Genomic DNA, 19,838 nt, shown 5'->3' with positions numbered 1-19,838 from the left:
CAAGAGTTGGCTTACCCTGCCAGCAGATTTGTAGTGTGTGTGTGTGTGTGTGTGTGTGTGTGTGTGTGTTTTTTAAAATAAAGTCCTGAGGATTGCACAGTTCTGCCACACATACAGCCAGTTAAGTAAATGGCCGTACATACAGGCTGAATATCTGACGACATCGCATTCTGCCAGTGTGTACAGCAGCCAGTCCGACAGCAGCTTCTGTTCGGCTGGCTTCTATCAAAGGGGTATGACTGATAAAGGTCTGCCGAACGGCATCCGATCGGTGCTTTTAGCCAGAGGGTGACGGAGGGCGTTGACCGTTGTGTGTTCTGGTGGGGGGGGGGAGTAGTCTCCCCCACTGAGATATTGTGTTTTAACATTGGTTTGTTAGTGCAGCCACTCCTACCAAGCTCTTTCGTTTTGTTTTTTTTTTGTTATTTCCGCTCAGCCCACTTGGTTGAACGAAAACTTAATAGTGTGTACTAGGCTTAACACCTAAAAGTCTTGTCTCTCCCCCAGCCTGTAACTGAACAGCTAAAGGAGTAGCAACAGACTAAGAACCCTCCTCTGTCTGTGTCTCTGCTTTTTCCACCAATTGGAATACTCTTCATTGGCACATAAACAATGCAGTACAACTGTCTAGAGATCCTTATGCTGCCTTTCCGACTTTGGGTTCTGCTGGACAGGAGATTGTAAGAGGCTAATTCTGAACCGGAAGCTTGCAATGCTTGGTTTAAAAAGTTGTATTAATGAATACAGAGCTGCATTGTTTGGTGTATTTTCCATTCGCCTGGAGTTCAGCTTTATTTGATCTATATGGTAAGCACAGCAAAAGCAAAGCTTTAACATCTGCATTCACCACAGAGATTAAGTATTAGTTAATGGTTAATAAACTATAATTGTCTCCCTTCTGACTTCTGTACCCAACACACAAAGCTTTTTGTTACTCCAGATTTGTAAATGCTGCCTAAAAAAATCTAGCTGCTCCATAGGCCCACGATGAATACAGTTCTGCTCAGCACTATGCCACTTCATTGCAGTAGTAGCTTAAATACTGGTATTCATGTAACCTAATAATTGTTCTAGGACACTGGACATTATATATACATCTCTAAAATAATAATCTCAATTTCTATGGTAACCCAATTTCAGCTTTCAGAATAACACCAGTTAAGAGTCCAAATTGGTTATTTTATACATTTTATTTATATATTGTTTATGAAACTATAGAAAACATGACATTTTAGACATAATTAAAGTTCTAGAACATTAAAATAGTTTTGTATTCCGTAATAAATCCTTCACATGGAGATCATTTTGCTATATTTTACTTTGTGCCATTTAAATATTGAGGGCGCCAATTCCTACATCATTGGCTACAATCATAAAGAAATGTATTACTAGAGTATTTTCTACAACTGTATTGAAAAAAAAAAGTGAGGACAGTACACTTTTTCTTTTTGGGATGGTTTTGGAGAAGGAATTTTGCTGGGTGGTTCTGGTTCCTGACGTGATGGAGTAGGAGGGATATGAGGGGAGTGTGAGGTGTCTGGGTTGTGTATGTATTTCTCTCTTGATCCTCAGCTAAACATTTCCATCCTTACTGGACAGAGACACCTTTGTTAACCCGGAGGCTGCAAGGTCTCCCTAACGTCTCACCTCTCAGTCTACATCTTCCCAGCCAGAGACAGACATGCCTTGCACGAGGACCCCACAGCTTGTGCTGCTGCTACTTTTTACTGGAATTTTACTCCCTGCTTTCCTTACAGGTAATATGGAAGGGTGTATAATCTTTACTAATATTTCCATACAGGCTTCTTCATGCTGCTAAACTTCTACCTTTTCAGCAAGAATTTGACTGGATTACTGATTCTTAGCAATGTTTAGCTGGTTCACTGACAACTATTTAATATGGTTTTTCATTGTTATGTCACAGATAATGACTGTTTAAGGTAATCTCGGGCCTGAGACCAGTTAAAAAATATTACCTAGAACATTAAGAGCATTATGGACAGATTTAGATGTGGACATACACCTATGTGTTACACATCTATGATTTTCTGTAAATAAGTTGATGTAACATTTGCGGCTGGACACAGGGTTGGGTCTGCGCAAGCCTCGGACAAGGTTCCCTTTGTATAATGTAACAGGGCGCCTTTCATCCTGGCACTGGCCATTCGCCCGCTGTGGCTACTAACCCCACACTGACGCCGGTCGTGAGTCTGACCAATGGCCTGTTTTCTTGTACCTACCAATGAGTCAACAGTACAGTTTGTACTGTTAACTGTGTGTATGCTGAAGAGTGCTTTTAGATTAGGCATGTCAGAATTTAAGAAACGGTTGTGAAGAAGCAGGAAGCACTTATCTTTTCAGATAAACGCGTACCTGCAAACCTCCAAAAAGATGGTAGTGGTGGTTGGATCTAAGCTATATCTAACATTGCACTTCAAAGACTTTGATTTATATTTGTAATAGTCATATTTCTTTCTATGGCCTTGCAAAAGTGACATACAAGTACCCATGTTTAAATTCTGTTAAAGCACAACGAATGTCACAATATAATGTGGTATAGTTCTCACAGCAGATTATTTTTTTTTATACTGCTTGAATGCATATTTGCACACTGACTTTATGTATTTTCTATCAACTGCTAAAATAGCAAAACATATGTCGCATACTGTACTTTAAATATTATAGAATTGATTGTTTCAATAATCATCTGGGCAAAGATTGAAAGCTAATTAAATACAAAATATAGCCATGAGGCCCCACAGATAAAAAAAAAAACTGGATCATGGCTTGTGGAAACCTTTTAGGCCCCATTCACACCTGAGCGTTTTGTCGCCTGAAGTACGATGCTCCAAAACGCTTGAGGGGGAAAAATACATTATTCTCTATGGAGATGGTTTACATCTCCACTCCAAAACGCATGACGCCGAACGCCTGAAGCTCAAACGAGTTCCGGACCCTTTTTTTGTCACGCAAATTGGGCGGTTTTGAGCGTTTGTATTTCCCATAGAAAGTAATGGAAACGCTCGATTCAAGCGTCTAGCGCAACAACGAGCGTTTATACGGGCGTTTTGTCGCTTTAATCAATAGAACATTTCACTCAGGCAGAAGATAAAAAAAATCTACTAACAGCAACAAGTGATGAAAAGATGATAATTTTTCCTATTGGCTAAAATAAAAAACGTCGAAGTAAAAAAAGGTCGGACGACGCTGTATGCAATTACGCTTAAATACACTCGACAAAACGCCGGAAAAAAACGACCAAGAACGCTATGATCAGGTGTGAATGCAGCCTTAAGGTTTCCCTATTTGTCACATTTGATTAGTGCAAAACTACAAGGTGCCTTGGGAAACCTCTCATAAAATGAAAAGATTTAAATATACATACTGTAAATATTAATACAAAAATGCTCTGATTGTTTTAAAAGCCTATAACCATGGTCTTGTGTACTATGGTATGTCTGTTCTAAAGAATTGCATTCATTTGTCCCTTCTGTATTTGTAATTATTTGGTTAGAAATTAGTTTGTTCACAAAAATATCCATCCTGCTCTTTCGATTTTGCCACTGCGGTCGTAAGCAATTGTCGATATGACCCCACTAATGGTTAGAAAACTGAACCAACATTCTTAAAACTAAATTCAAACAACATTCTACTAGTGGATTGCCATCTTTAGAACCCAACACTTCCCCTTGAGAGCCAAGGGACAGAGGTCACCTGCAATCTGACTTAAAGAGGTTGTAAACCCTCAAAAACCTTTTTGTAGTGCAACACCCCCACAAGCCCCCCTTTTACTTACCTGTACCTAATCGTGACCGGGATGTGCACAGCAGCTCCAGCCGCTGTCTCGGGTCCTCATTGGACAGATGGATGGCAGCAGGATCCATTGGCTCCCGCTGCTGCCAATCAAATCGAGTGACATGGGGGGCAGGGTCGAGTCTTGCTGTCTGTGTCAATGGACGCAGCAGACGGGACTGTGCCCCCATGGAAAGCTTCTCTTCATGTTGGCATTCAAGAAGAGAAGCCAGGAGCGCTGCAGAGGGACCCCAGAGAAGGAGGATTTGGGCCACTCTGTGCAAAACCCTTGCACAGAGGTGGTAAGTATAACATTTGTTTAAAAAATAAAAAACAAACCTTTACAACCCCTTTAACATGTAGAGGCTGATTTACCAAAGGATGTGATTATGATCATGCACTAAAATGTGTGAAGATTATTTTTGGTTGTCAAATCCATGTGAAAAGAGAATCTCCATTTTACTTTTTCATTGGTACATTATTGGGTAATTGAAGTTAAAACTGAAGCTTAGGTATAGGTATGTTTGCATAGCTACATTACAGTTTGAACCAATGTAAGTATGCATGTGCCATAACTGGCTGATCCCTGTTGAAGCAGGAAATCGCTGTAGTAGGCACTGCTACTACAGTGAGCGCCACTGTCTTTTATTGTTCTATGTCAAGCAGTCAGAGAATGCTTTTCATTCACTGAGAGAAACTGTTCTTTTAATGGCGCCCATGCTGAGCGAGCAACCTCCTGTGTCCACTAAGAAGCAGGTCAGCTGCTCGGTATGGGGCCCAAAAGCTAGCAATCGCTGTCAGCCAGGTATGCATATTGTGTACTTAAAGGGGTCGTAAACCCTCTTATTATTTAGGAAAAAAAGTTATATTTGCCTCCACTGTGTAGTTAATTTTGCAGAGTGGCCCTGGTCATCCTCTTCTGGGGTCCCTCAGTGGTGCTGGTGGCTCCTCCCTGCATCAAGTGTCCATGTTGGAGAAGCGCTCTTCTTGGTGGACACCTGTGTAGGCGTGCCGCCGTGAGTCCCGCATCTGTGTCCAGTCACAAAATGCAGGACTCTGCGCCGCGTCATTGGATTTGATTGACAGCAGCGGGAGCCAATGGCTGTGCTGCTAGCAATCTAGCCAATCTAGACACGAGACGCACCACCTCAGCTAGAGATGGTGTGCTCATTCTCGGACGGAGGATGGCAGCGTTCAGGTAAGTAAAACAGCAGGGCTGTGGGGCTGCAGTACTACAGAAGGCTTTTCACCTTAATGCATAGAATGCATTAAGGTGAAAAACGTGAGTGTTTACAACCCCTTTAAATTGGTCTAAGCTGGACCAATGTAACTAGGCAAAAATGTCCATACATAAACTTGAGCTTTAACCAATTGATGACTGACATGTTAAACTCCCATTCCTGTCTATACCATTAGCACTGTGATCTTTTTACTGGCAGTTACTTGGTCATGTGAAAATGTACCCAAATTAATTTTATGTATTTTTTTGGAGATGGAGCATTTTTTTTTAGGTTTTTAATCACTGCTGTTTTTTTAAAAAGATTTTACCCAAAAAAAGAAAAAAAAACTGATCATTTGGGGGCGGGGGGAAACGGATTTAGCCCAGGCCTCACACTACAGTGTATATTGCGTAAGGACTCTGCCCACACAGGGATGCACAGGTTTTCTGTGCATCCCCATGCATGCACTCCCATTCATGTCAGTTGAGACACAGCGACTACCCTGACATGGCCCCTGCTCTCAATTTGAAATCCATGTGGGTGCACAGCCCCGAATGAAGACAGTGGAGGCCGTGCACCCGCACGGCTGTCTTGGGGCACAGCGCCTCCTAATTCTACCTGAATGGACCCGTCTGCTTGGAGATGCACGGAACACCTGTGTATCCACATGTAGGCAAACACGACCCTTACATGGGATATGCTGTGATACATCCGTGTGAATGAGGCTTTAGTGTCAGTTTTAAATGAATCTTCATAAATTTAGGCCAAAAACTATCTCTGCTACATTACTTTCATAAAAACAAAATGAAAGCTTTAATATATTATGAAAGTTATGGTATACAGTGAAAGAAAAATATTTAATCCCCTGCTGATTTTGTACGTTTGCCCACTGAAAAAGAAATGATCAGTCTATAATTTTAACGGTAGATTTATTTTAACAGTGAGACATAGAATAACAAAGAAAACCAGAAAAACGCATTTCAAAAAAGTTTAAAATTGATTTGTATTGCGTGAAATAAGTATTTGACCCGTTCGCAAAACATGACTTGGTACTTTGTGGCAAAACCCTTATTGGCAATTGGAGGTCAGATGTTTCTTGTAGTTGGTCACCAGGTTTGCACACATCTCGGGGGATTTCGTCCAACTCCTCTTTGCAGATCCTCTCCAAGTCATTAAAGGGGTTGTAAAGGTAAAAAAAAAATCCCTAAATAGCTTCCTCTACCTTGGGTGCAGTCCTCCTTCGCTTACCTCATTCTTCCATTTTGCTTTTAAATGTTCTTATTTCTTCTGAGAAATCCTCACTTCCTGTTCTTCTGTCTGTAACTACACACCGTAATGCGAGGCTTTCTCCCTGGTGTGGAGAAAGCCTCTTGAGGGGGGAGGGGGAGAGCAGGAGGGTCAGGACACTCTCTACTTTGCAGGTAGAGAGAGTAGCTGTGTGTTAGTGGGCATCCTGACACTCCTGCTCGCCCCCTCCCCCCTCAAGAGGCTTTCTTCACACCAGGGAGAAAGTGTTGCATTCTCCCTGGTGTGAAGGCATGCTTACATTTACACCTCAGAACGCATTCTTTTTCTTCTCCTGAATATGAGGCTACCACATGTGTATGACTTTCAGATGCTAGCTGCATAGAGGGTCCCGAAATCAAAGAAACGCCTTAAGCACTTCCTGTAAGCTTTCATTTTTTATTTATTTTTTATTTTATTTTTTTCACCTCATCTTCTCTTAGAAAATTTTGCAAATAAGTATTCTTCTGTGTTGATGGGGCAACACCATTGATCAGTGCAAACAGTCTGCTGACAGGTATTCACAGCGAGTGGGGAAAAGACTGCCGTTAACTGGCAAGTTTGTTTACACTGTGACACTATTCTGGGGTGGCTAGTAATAAGGGACACTGGTACAATTTTTCTTTTTTTTTAAACTTTTGCTTTTAAAGGTAAAGGAGAGATTTGGCATCTTCTTTGGCCCCCAGGTCTCTCTGTAAAGAGGATTTTTCATCCTGATTTATATTACAAGGGATGTTTACATTCCTTGTAATAGATGTAAAAGTGATAAAAACATTTTTTTAAGGGAAGGTGTAAAAATAAAAAGTAAAATAGGATTTTTTTTTTTTATGTAAAGTGCCCCCTTCCTTCTGTGCTCGCACAAAGAAGCGAACGCATAATTAAGTCGTGTGCCCATATGTAAATGAAATTCGCACCACCCCTGTGGGATATCACCGCCCTGTGGGAAATCGCCATTCCGCAAGCATGCGTGACATGTTGGGTATCTATTTGGCGTAACATCTTTCACATTTTACAAATGGAGGTATATAGTGTGTTGTTTTTTTTTTTTTTTATTGCGTTAGCAAAACCGCTGCACAAATACCCTGTGACATAAAAAATTGGAACGATCGCCATTTTAGGCGTTCGTAACAAATCAGCACAGTGTGCACGCACCGCTCTGTCATCAGCCTGCTCAGCGGAAATCAACGGAGCGATCCCCGCTGAGCATACGGAGGCGGATCATTGCTGATCCGCCCCGCGTGAAAGGGGCCTTATGTTACTGCAGCTTTGCGGATCGCATGATCCTCTGCATTGCCGTGAAAGCCATACACAGACCCAGCTGGAATAAGAAACGGGGCTGGCATTTGCCTAGGTACCTATGTGCAACGAAATGTAGCCCTAGAGTGCTTTACAGCAAAACTCCATCTCTTCAGGGAAGCCTTTACTGCTTCCACCGAACTACTGAACTTGGAATTCTTCCATCAGCTCATCCCTCAGTTCGCTTTTGTACCACTTGCCCCTCCCTAGTAGATTGTAAGCTCGCACAAGCTGGGCCCTACTTAACGCTGTTTGGATTTTATTATAACTGTACTTTCTACCTTACATTGTTAAGTGCTCTGCAAACTGTTGGCATTTTACAAATCCTGTGTAATATAAGCATGGTAAGTTAATAGAGCTCTAGCCTACTTTATGGAGCTTATGACTCTCCCATGAGGCTTGGTAGGATCATGGTAAGCTGTGACACATTCATGTGTCAGACATCTTCGAGCCACAAGACTTAAAGTGGTTGTAAAAACAGAGTTTTTTTTATCTTAATGCAGTCTATGCATTAAGATAAAAAGCCTTCTGTGTGCCCCAGCACCCCCTAATACTTACCTGAGCCCCATCTCTGTCCAGCGGTGTCGAGTACCTTGGCCATCCATGACTCCCCCTCCTGCTTGGCTGAGACACTGCCACGGTGCCATTGGCTTCCGCTGCTGTCCATCAGTCAGCCAATCAGGGGAGAGAGGGGTGAGGCCAAACCGGGCACTGTGTCTGAATAGGGACATGGAGCTGCAGCTTGGCTCAGGTTCCCCCATAGCAAGCTGCTTGTTGGGGCACTTGTCGGCAGTGAGGGGTCGGGAGAGCAGAAGAGGAGTATCTTGTCTGCAACACCACTGCACGGGGCAGGTAAGTATAACATGTTTAGAAAAAAAAGCGCCGCTAAAACGAGTGTCGCTTTAGCGCTAACGTGGTCGCGGCTCAGTGTTACTAGCTTACTTTGGCAGCAGCCAATCCTGATGCTACTGTCTCAGCCAATCAGGAGGGGGAATCGGATTGCTAAGACACTCATGGGCATCACTGAACAGAAGGCTTTTTATCTTAATGCATAGAATACAGTATGATGAAAAACCTTCTGCCTTGACAACCACTTTAAGGCCACCAACTCCCCTTGAGAAGTGATGGCAACAAGAAAGCTAGCCTTGAGAGTAAGGATGAACAAATTAATAATCCTGATATGTTCAAAGGGTGGTTTCCAAACCAGGTTGTGATTCCACAGATCACTGGGAAACATACAGAAGGAATGATGCGAGTGGCACCCTGTAAGAAGACGCTCCCTAATGTATAAAAAAAAATGCTTATGCTCAGACTTGATCCTTGATGGCACTTAAAGCCAGATGGTGATCAAGACCAGACTGGAGAAAGACACAAAATTCATCCCATAGTTTTTCCTTTGATGGAATTTCTTTGGCTTGCACCATGAGAAATATAAATTCCAGGTGCGATTTGTAGACTTTGTGAGAAGTCTTATTTCCCTGCCTTAAAGAACACGTATAATCAAATTTGATAGGCCCCTGTCCTGCAGATTCTGGGCTTCAACAGCCAAGCCATTAAGTCCAGAGATTGTGAATCAAGGTGGTAAACTGGTCCTTGGGAAAGTCTCTGCTGACGCTGCACTGATTGTAGTGTAGCGGTTTTGTATGTGCATTTCCATGTTTTAGAAATTTTTACCCTATTTGGATAAGGTTTATCATATGTTTGTAAGATTTTTAATAAACGACACTATGGCTATACTCTGCTCCATTGTGAGCTTTTTCACTAAAGCCCATGCTGGTATTTTGTTGTATGGAAATGTGAGGACAGACAAGGCATCCATTAGAAAGCTGGAGCTACGCAGTGGAAGTATTGGGCCTTGAGATCAGGCTGTGCTTGTTGCACTTGTTGCATATTTTTTCTGGTGAATGTGCAATTCACTAGGTGTTCTATGAGTCCACACACTGGCAGATTTGATGCAGATTAAATATGGATAGAGAAACGTGAAGTGTCTTCCAAAAATACTTGGTTCTGGACTTTGATAGACTTTACTCACCATGAACTTGTTTTTCTATATGTGCCTTATGACACATATGGCTGCCCACAGTTATTACAATTATGTTTTTTTTTAAACTTTGGATTTATTAAAATTTACATATTGATCCATTCACACACATTTAATTTGTGGCACTGGAATTTAGATTATTTTAGATTAGAATTTATTTAAACAAAAGATCTAGATGAACTAAAAAGGAGTCTGAGGTCCGTGTACATGCCTGGGGCAGTTTGGTGCAAAAAGAATCGCTGGAATACCCTTCATATTCCAGTTCTGCAGAGCAGAATGGGATCTAATGGGGAGGAATGGAGAAGATTGGGATGAACTGAACCTTTGTAACCAGGCGATCTACATCTGGCATCGCCCACTTCTTGAAAAATCTTGGGGTGTAGAGACTATTCCCTGGAGCCCAGACATTGGTAACTGAGGAAGTCTACTTGCTAATTATCCTTTGCTGGGATGTGCATGGTAGATGGCCCTGGCATGAAAAGTCTGGATGAGGGAGCGGAGTGTCTGGTGTAAACGAGCCGGCTGAATGAGGGAAAAATGTATAGATGTGTTTTTGGCCTGAATTGAGAAATCTCTACTGCTAACTATTGTAATTAATCCGCTGCAGAACCCACCTGAACTACGGTGTGTGTTTAGATGCAGTCACTATTTGGCTGATTATTTGCCACTCCGCTCCTTTGTTTTTTAAATTCAGTTTTGTCGAGCTGAGTGGTGCTTACAGGACAACATACAGCTCAATTTATTTTTCCATGTTACAATTGAAGTTTAAAGGCAATTAAAACTACATTACTGTAACATCTGCCAGAGGGAAATTAGCTAGGTATAGCCATCTAAACGTTAAAGGAGTTGTAAAGGCAGAAGGTTTTTTATCTTAATGCAGATAAAAAACTTGTGTGTAGCAGCGGGCCCCCCCCCCCCCCAATTATCTACCTGAGCCTCTTTATCCACGATCCCCCTCATCCATCCAGGACACTGCTCCTGATTAGCTGAGACAGAGCAGCAGTGCCATTTGGCTCCTGCAGCTGTCAGTCGGTTAATCAGGGGGAAAGGGGGCGGGGCCAAGTCAGGGTTCTGTGTCTGAATGGATACACAGAGCTCTGACTCGGCTTGGGTGCCCCCCATAGCAAGCCGCTGGCTGAGGGACACTCAAAGGAGGGAGGGGCTAGAAGCAGCAAAGAGGGACCCGTGAAGAGGAGGATCCAGGCAGCTCTGTGCAAAACCAACTGCACAGAGGTGGTAAGAATAACATGTTTGTTTTTTAAACAAGCCTTTACAATCACTTGTTTACATTCAGAACCTTTTAGTATTTCTTGATATGTGTTCTTATAACTATCAAATGCGATCATGTCCTTTTTTGTTTTCTGTGCTCTGTAAATTCTTTTTTTAAAATCAAGTCAAGTTTTCCTTGAAATAACATTTACAGGAGCTCAGCATAAAAAAAAAAAAGAAAACAAACACACTTTAATTTTTAGGTAAACACTACTATGCTTTCCCTTACTTATTGCAACTGTGATTTTCGTATCACTCCTTGCTTCCCATTCTGCCTTTTGGAGCTCTGCTATAATTGTAAAGCTATAAAATGTTGATGCCTACAGACCATCCCATTTCTCTTTTTTTTGTCCTGAAGGAACTTGCAATCAGTGTGAAGAGGAGAAAACCCTTGCCACCTTTTGGTAGTTGCTTTGATAGTTGTCTGTGCAGGTTCAGACTTGCAGCGCAGTCCCTGACCTTGGATACCAAGTGTTTCAGTAAGGCAGGGAACCATTTCTGTGGATCTTTAGGGTTGGAAAGGTGTGGATAACATTTGTACCTCTGAAGTGCTTGTCTCAATTTACTCACTCAACTTTTCCTTTCCATGAAGTGAGTGGATCCAGGGAGCTGTGGTACCACATTTCCAAGACAAGTTTGTGTTCTTGTTATTTGTAGTTTGGTAATGTCTCCAAAAGTTGTGTGCTATGTCTCCCTCTCTGATGGGTACCAGAGACACTGTGTTCCAGCAGATGGGGATAGGTAGTAAAGTGGAGAAAATGGTTTTCTTCAGCCAGAGGGTTTACAGATATAGGGCTAGATTCAGGTAGGGTGACGTAACTGTGCGGGCGTAGCATATGTTATTTATGCTATGCCGCCACAATTTAGAGAGGCAAGTGCAGTATTCACAAAGCACTTGCTCCGTAAGTTGCGGCGGCGTAGCGTAAATCTGCCGGCGTAAGCACGCCAAATTCAAATTGTCAAGAGGTGGGCGTGTTTTATGTAAATAAAACATGACCTCGCGTAAATGACGTTTCTAACGAACGGCGCATGCACCGGCCGTGAAAGTATCCCAATGCGCATGCTCCTAATCACGTCGCAAATAGTCAATGCTTTCGACGTGAACGGAATTTACGCAAAGCCCTATTCGCGAACTACGCAAAATTCGATGCTGTCCCGACGTCCATACTTAACATTGGCTATGCCTCATATAGCAGGAGTAATGTTACGCCGGAAAAAGCCTTACGCAAACGACGTAAAAAAATCCGCCGGGCGCGCGTACGTTTCTGAATCGGCGTATCCAGCTCATTTGCATATTCTAAGCTGAAATCGACAGAAGCGCCACCTAGCGGCCAGCGTAAATATGCACCCTAAGATACGACAGCGTAGGAGACTTACTCCGCTCGTATCTTAGCCTAATTTAAGCGTATCTGGTTTCCAGAATACGCTTAAATTTACGACGGCGTAGATCCAGAGTTACGACGGCGTATCTACTGATACGCCGGCGTAACTCTCTCTGAATCTAGCCCATAGTGTCCTTTTGACTAAGATTTGCATGCCTGCAGCTACAATCTCTGCATTAAGGCCCATTTACTGTTGGTACAGTGTGTGTGTATATATCTCACTCATACCCGTGCTGCATTATTTCTCCTGTCTTATGTCAGTATTGCAGTTGCCCTACACTATGTTCTCACTGCATAACAGATTCATACTAATCCTATAGGTAAAGGTCATGAGACCAGGTAGGTTTTTGCTACTAAGTGTATTCCAGCACTAACTGGGCTCTCTCAGCTAGGCAGCCCTACTGTCAGAATGATAAGTATCAGCAATCTAGTCCAAGGTATAGAAGATCCCCTTCCAGGCTGCACATTTCCTGCCACTATGAGCATGTGGATTTCGTTTCAGAGAAATAAAGCACTCCTGCCTGCTATTCTTGGCCACCAAGAATTGTTATGGGCCAAGGGTGAAGCTGCCTTTACCAGATTAAATGTGTGCCAGGACTTCCTTTACAGAGGTAGCAAAGTCAAGCGCAAGTGATCAATTTCTGCTCTTCGCCGAGGGTGGGAGAAGCTTTGGCACAATTTTTCTCATGGCCAAGCTCTTCACATAAAGAAATCTTGGTGCCCAGTGGCATCACACCTGTCTCAGTTCAGAAGCAAACAAGTTCAGGTAATATTGAGATCAGTAGCCCCTATTAAAGACAGACCCTTTGTAAATTTACTGCATTACATCACTGTTTCTACCAACTGCAGAGAGTCCCCCACAGCACGTAGTAGGTGAGGGTTCACTGGCAAGGAATAGAAGACGCTAGTAAGATATTTTCAAATTGCCATCTTACCCCCCAGTAATTCTTTTGCTTATGATTACCATGTGTGGAAAAGAGCTAGAGGAGCCAGAAGGGCTCTAGGTAAGAAACTTGATGCATCATTTCCTCAGACAGAGGAAGTAGAATGCATGGCCTTCAGGGGACGAGTTCTCTTCTGAAAAACCCCCAGTGGAACAACAGGAGTGGTGCTTGTGAAAGAAACACCCAATATTGCTAGCAGAAGAAGCCTGGAGTACAGATTTGAAAGTTTTCTCTTGTGCTGATTGTTGGGAAGTTTTTTAGGTAAATACGTTTTTGCCATCTGTAGCACCATAAGGGAGATTTTCCCTACCTGTTTGTTCTGAAGATCATTGTCACTGAAATAGAAAGTAATTGGAAAGCGGAGCAGGAAGTGAAAGCAAATCTTTTAATAGGGAGATATCTGTTTTAGTTACACTTATCTAGAATGAGATTTTCCCTCACTTTGGAGGAATTTCCTTTCGTTACCTGGTGGTTTCTGACACCGGATGTGAAAGGAAATTCCCCAATGAGACACACACAAAAAAAAAATAATCTGACAGGGGTTTAACAATTCTCTTCATCCAAAGTTTAAAAAAAAAAATGTAGAATGTAGTAACGGTTTAAAATGTTAGGGGAGAAAAAAAAAACACTGTTTAACCACTTGCTGGTGCAAGCAAAGATACATATCTGTACACGTGCAGTTTTCGGTGTGGCAAGGTGTAGAGGGCATATGATACTGGCTGAATTTGATGATTCAGCTCAGTGTGGACTGAGACCAGTACAGCTCTTCTGATGGAACAAGGGAGAAGAATCTAATCTTGTTATCGTACAAGGCAGCGCTGGCAGTGAAGTGCCAGATTTGCCAGCAGCATGTGGAATGTGCATGTCTGTGTGTGCTGCATTCAATGAAGCAATGTGAAGATGGTGACATTTTCACAGATGTGGGAGTGCTACTAATCGCTGTTTATCTCTTGAGGCCACTAGATGCTTTGTTGATGTAAACACCTATCTACCACGCTGTCTGATGATGCTGTGTCCTCAGGAACATTGATTATAATGAGAATATCATAAGTCCATTACTAACTTTCATCAAAGAAATTGTTAAACCAAAAAACAAGTTACAAATTTAACTACTTACCTCATTCTTACTAGCCAAAAACCCTGTAAAACATTGAAATTGCTTAAGCTTGTGATAGTTAGAATTTCAGCAGGGACTGGAGATATTCAAAGCAATTATGGACAGGCTGATTGTACCCAAGTTGATTGATCAACTTTAATACGACCAGCCTGTCGGATCTTTCATGCAATTCTTGGCAGTGGCTTTAGCCGCTAACAATAATTGGGTAAAGTAGTTATTCCTGCGCTACAGTGGAAACTGTGCAGAGGGTAAAGGTGCGGCAATTACTGTATGGGCCAACCACTACCCACAGTGAGACATGGAAAAAAAATCAAGAGATGGTGTTGCGCTCCAATAGCATAGAATGGTGTAAGTGGTAAAATGTATAAATAACCAAAATAGTATAATTGATAACATGCTACAAAAATGCAAATAGACTGACTAAAAGATAAAAATCGCTATAAATGCTAAGATAAGGTGAACTGAATGAATGTGTGCAAACAGTGCAGATAAGGTGACTCAGGTGCATTAAAAAAAAAAATCACAACGTAAAGATATTTGCAGTCGCAGAGGAAATCGCAGGATGGTGTTATGCTCCAATGTCTCCGATGAAGTCATGTGATAGTGACGATACGTGTCAGACACTAGGACACAGGAAGTGACGTTTGCACAGTGTGAGCTCGCTGCTCGTTTCTGATATACACTACATTACTGTTTTAAATGTGAGTACCCTGTTTGTTATATGTTTGAATAAACCGCTGAGTGTTTAAAACCTATTACACTAGAGAACCTCCTCTGTTTTCTCTACCCTGCCTGGTGACACACTTTGGAGCTGTCTTACCTTGCTGACCACCCAGCCTGGAAGGAAGCCTTAACCCCCTAGGCACCACACCACTGGAAGGATGTATAGGAGTTATCCCCTCTACCCCCGAGTGATTCTATTGGTTTTATTGACTGCTGCTTACCTTGCAGCTGTAAGGTCATTTGCCAGCACACCTCCGGGTGTCACCATAAACCAAAGATTTACCAACAAGTCACCTTGCCACCTGCTGTTATTTAGCACCCAACACTTCACTCACACTTTGCAATTTCTTTTGATTAAATTGCATTACCTCTTGGACTGAGTCGCAGTTGCACCGTTTTCACTTTTTTACAATTGGACAATCTTGTGGTTCCATCCACCATTCATACTATGTGATTTTACATACATTATACAGTCACCTATTTGTATTTATTTGCACTCCTATTTAGTTCACTGTTTATTCATCCATCATGGTTGTATATCAGTTATGTTCAATCATTCATTTTGATTGGAGCATAACACCATCCTGCGATTTCCTCTGTGACTGCATATATTATCCTCACGTTGCGATTTTATTTATGCACCCAGTACTCTACTTGCACCTTGCAATTTCTTTTGATCAAATTGCATCACCTCTTGGACTGAGTCGCAGTTGCACCATTTGCACTTTGTAACAATTGGACAATCTTGTGGTTTAATCCACCATTCATACTATGTGATTTTACTTACATTATACAGTCACCTTTTTGTATTTATTTGCACTCGTATTCAGTTCACTGTTTTCATTTTGATTGGAGCATAACGCCATCCTGCGATTTCCTCTACGACTGCATATATTATCTTTACTTAGATTTTCTTTTTTTTTTTTTGCACTTGAGTCACCTTATCTGCACTGTTTGCACATTCATTCAGTTCACCTTTGGATGCACCTTATCTTAGCATGTATAGCGATTTTTACCTTCAGTGAGTCTATTCGCACATTTATTTATCAATTATACTATTTTGGCTATTTATACATTTTTCCACTTACACCATTCTATGCTATTGGAGCACAACACCATCTCTTGATTTTTTCCACCCTAGCAATAATTACTGTGTGTTCCCCTGGCCGGTACAGCTTCCCAATCCAACGCACCCCCCCCCCCCCCCATTTGCCATCTGACAGGAGACCACTATAACTCCACGGAGGGGATTCCTCCATAAACACTGAAGATCATGCTGTCTATTGGCAACTTTCGTCTGCTGGTTTAGCCCCATACACACTATCAGTTTTCCTTCAGGTTTACCAAAACCATTTATTAGGAGGTCAAACCTCAAGAGTTTCAATTTGTATGCAATCAGGCAGGCCCTTGCACTACATGGTTTTGGTAAACCTGAAGAGAAAAACCTGCAGGAAAACTGATAGTGTGTATGGGGCTTTAGAGAAAAATAATGGTCTTTTTTTGGAGTGTAGAACAATTGGATATTAAAGGTGGGCTCCCTGCATCACAGCACTCAAAGGGAGGGCAGCGCACTGAGCCAGTCACAGTTCTGCAGCTTTGCTGATCTCATCAGTGTGCTCTCCTCCATTGTCCAGTCACAGGTTGGGGATAGGTTGGTGACCAAACTGTATTGTATAACTGCAAATAAAAAGAGTAGGGTATTTGATCTGCCCAAAGTGCCCGCTTTACATAAATGTCTAATCTGAAATACAAATCCTTTAGCGGGCAAAACTATTAGTGGACTGGATTTTTTAAAGCCCAACTCCCAAGATATTGGCAACAACTCCTCCCTTTTGACCCTCCCAAATTAAGTCTGGCAATTTTCCACGATTTCCCCACCAACACAGACAGTGCTGACGGGAATCCCTCCTGCTGAGTCGTTGTCTGCTCCTGGGGGGTGGGGGGGTAGGCGTGGGAAGCCTTAAGCTACAGAAAAAGCCTGACAACATCCCTCCCCAGCAATGAGGCCACCTGTGTCAATTAAAGGGTTTGTAAAGGATTTTTTTTGTTATCTTAATAGCTTCCTTTACCTTAATGCAGTGCTGTTTTCATGTCCTCATTGTTTGTTGTTGCTGTAATTCTTCTCTGATCTCCACACTTCCTGGTTGTCTGTTTCCTGATAACCACAGTGCTGGGAGCTTTCTCTCTGTGGTCACTAACTTCAAGGAGGTGTGATTTCTGTGTGTCTAAAACCCCACAGCACCTCCCCTTTGGATCAGTTTCATTTTCCAAACCATCACTGCTCTGTGGCTTTGTATGCTCCTGTACAGCAGAGAGGCAGAAAACCACATGCAAAAACGAAACTAGAAATTACAGGTACATTATATGATTGACTTATATCGTTTTTAAAAGGAATCGATTAACTATTATGTCTATACCCTGTAAACAGTAATTTCAGCATAACATTTTTTTTTATTTACAACTCCTTTAAGTATATTTTTTAGGAAAAAGAAAAAAGTAGGACTATTCCTGCAAGTCAGGGCAACTATGCTTCAAATCCCCAGAAGCTACTGTATGTCAGATAGTTATTCTAACAGCAATAATATTTGTTGGGATGTCCAATGCAGAAACCTTGCACAGCACAATGAAGTTTACATACTGTATTTAGAAAGGGTATGCATCCTAGAAATGTCAGGAGTCGGTTTCATATTGTTTTGCTGTGTGTGTTTCTCAGTAACAGAGGTATCTGTTTTCCATCGTAATGTTTGTAAGGGTCTGGGTAAAACAAAACATCAGGCAGCTATTGAAACTAATTTCAGGGGTATGTTTAGGTACTACCTAAATTTTATCTGGTCATACGGGATGTGAGACTAAGGCAGACAGGTCGCATCCCACTCTCTGCCCATGTAGTTATCGCACTACATGAGCAGAGCCTGCACAGGGCTAACACTCTTCCTTCCACTCTGAGTCAAGTGGGGAACGATGGAGCAATTATAGATTGCAGCTCCAGCTCTCTGTTCTGTATGCTGTGCCTGTTTTGTTAATTAGGAGCAGCATTGGTTCAATATTCTATGTTTAGAAGAGCCATGCAAGCATTTTGCTTGCACAACTTTTTAATTCCTCAGTGTGTGGGCAGGCTTTTGGGGGTCAAGGCAACAGCAATGTTTTGATTGGGAAGGAAATTATGTGGAGCAAGATCGAAGGATGGGGATTAGAGGAGTTCTGTAGTCCAGCTTTTAGGACTTGGAATGAATATAGGATTGAAGAATCACACTGTTAACATGATAAAATCAGTTCTGAACTTTGTATAAAAACTATTGCATTTTGGACGGTAAGCCTTGCCCCCATAGTTGGGACTACAGAAAGGCACTTATTTTGCAGCGCATCATTTACAGGACCCGGGAAAGTACAGGGTGCATATAAAACCTCCATGTGTATGAGGCTCTTATGATGCAAATGGCAGTTTTTCATTCTAAGACTACACACCTCTGAAATTAAAGATTTCCGAGCAATGATGCTTTCTGAAAGGTTGAAAAAGTGTAGTGAAAATATTGGCAATAACAATCTTTCAGTTGGCCATATACAACAAATAAAGATGGAATGTGTGAGCATGATCTTATTCCCCTGTCAATTGGCAGCTTAAAGTGGAACTAAACCCAAAAATGAAATAGTTTCCAAAAACATGTCAATTTAAGGCATGCTGTTAATAACTGTCACATTTACTTTTGCCTTCAACCAAGCTGTCAAGCCAACAAATGGCTGGTGTCATAAATAGTTGGTAAGGTTAAATAAAGACACCAATCCACCCAGTTCAACCTGTGTAGGTGTTTTATGTCAATGCCATTTCCCATATCGCTGTACATTGCAATTTACAGAGAAGATGCTCTTCTAAGAGTTTTTTTTTTTAATTATTGTCGCTCCCCGCTGACACTACTAACTGTGGAAGGGAGCTCCACATCCTTACCATTCTAACAGTAAAGTATCCCTTTAGTTTAAACTTAAACCGCTTCTCGTTCAACTTCATTGAGTAGCCATGTGTCCTCTTAAGCAATCTGAGACTAAATACTGTAGTTTTATCTGTTTGCTAGAATCACTATTGATATTTGTATATTACTATCATATACCAACCTAAGCGTTTCTTCTACAGGGAGAATTAATTTTATACTTTTAGTCGTTCCTCATAACTGAGGTCCCTTCAGCCATTTATTGGCTTTGTTGCCATTCTCTGGACTCTTCCCCAGTTCCAGCATATCCTTCCTGAGGATTAGTGACTGGAACTGGATGGCAAGATGTGGCTGGACCAGAGTTTTGTCAAGTGGTAAAATTGGTCTTTTCTCTTGAGTAAATACCCCTTTTAATGCATGCAAATTGTCTGTTAGCTTTGCTTGCTGCAGCTTGGCATTGCAGCAAGATTGCAGAGCCTATGATCTACTAGGAACCCCAGATCTTTTTCCATCCTGGATTACCCCAAAGGTTTTTGCCCTCTGGAGTAACTTGTGTTCATATTTTTAGCCCCTAAGTGCATTACTTTACATTTTTCAACATTACGCTTATTATGCCATGTCATTGCCCATCCTTTTTGTTATTGAGGTCATCTTGTAAAGTTGCTCTTTTCTTTTGTGAAGTTATTCTGCTTAGCATCCTCCGAAAACACGGAGATTGAACTATTAATACCAACCACTATATCCTTTATGAAAAGATTAACCACTTCCCATTCCACGTATAGTCATGTGACGGGCGCAAGGTGGCTCTGCTATCCTGGACGGCCGTCATATGATGACCTCGGCTTCC

The 19,838-nt window shown here is 41.9% G+C and overlaps 1 protein-coding gene across 1 annotated transcript in view; it reads left to right on the top strand.

The window, feature by feature from the left end:
- Window positions 1–38: 38 nt before the first annotated feature.
- Window positions 39–19,838, top strand: part of SNORC (secondary ossification center associated regulator of chondrocyte maturation) — a 42,484-nt gene continuing 22,684 nt past the window's right edge. Inside the window, exon 1 of the mRNA XM_040348949.1 lies at window positions 39–1,757. Within this exon, the coding sequence (XP_040204883.1) occupies window positions 1,682–1,757 (76 nt within the window). The 5' untranslated portion in view covers window positions 39–1,681. The remainder of the gene's footprint in view (window positions 1,758–19,838) is intronic.

Source organism: Rana temporaria, chromosome 4 (assembly GCF_905171775.1).
Source record: "Rana temporaria chromosome 4, aRanTem1.1, whole genome shotgun sequence".
NCBI lineage: Eukaryota > Metazoa > Chordata > Amphibia > Anura > Ranidae > Rana > Rana temporaria.
This window is presented reverse-complemented; position numbering and strand designations above follow the sequence as displayed.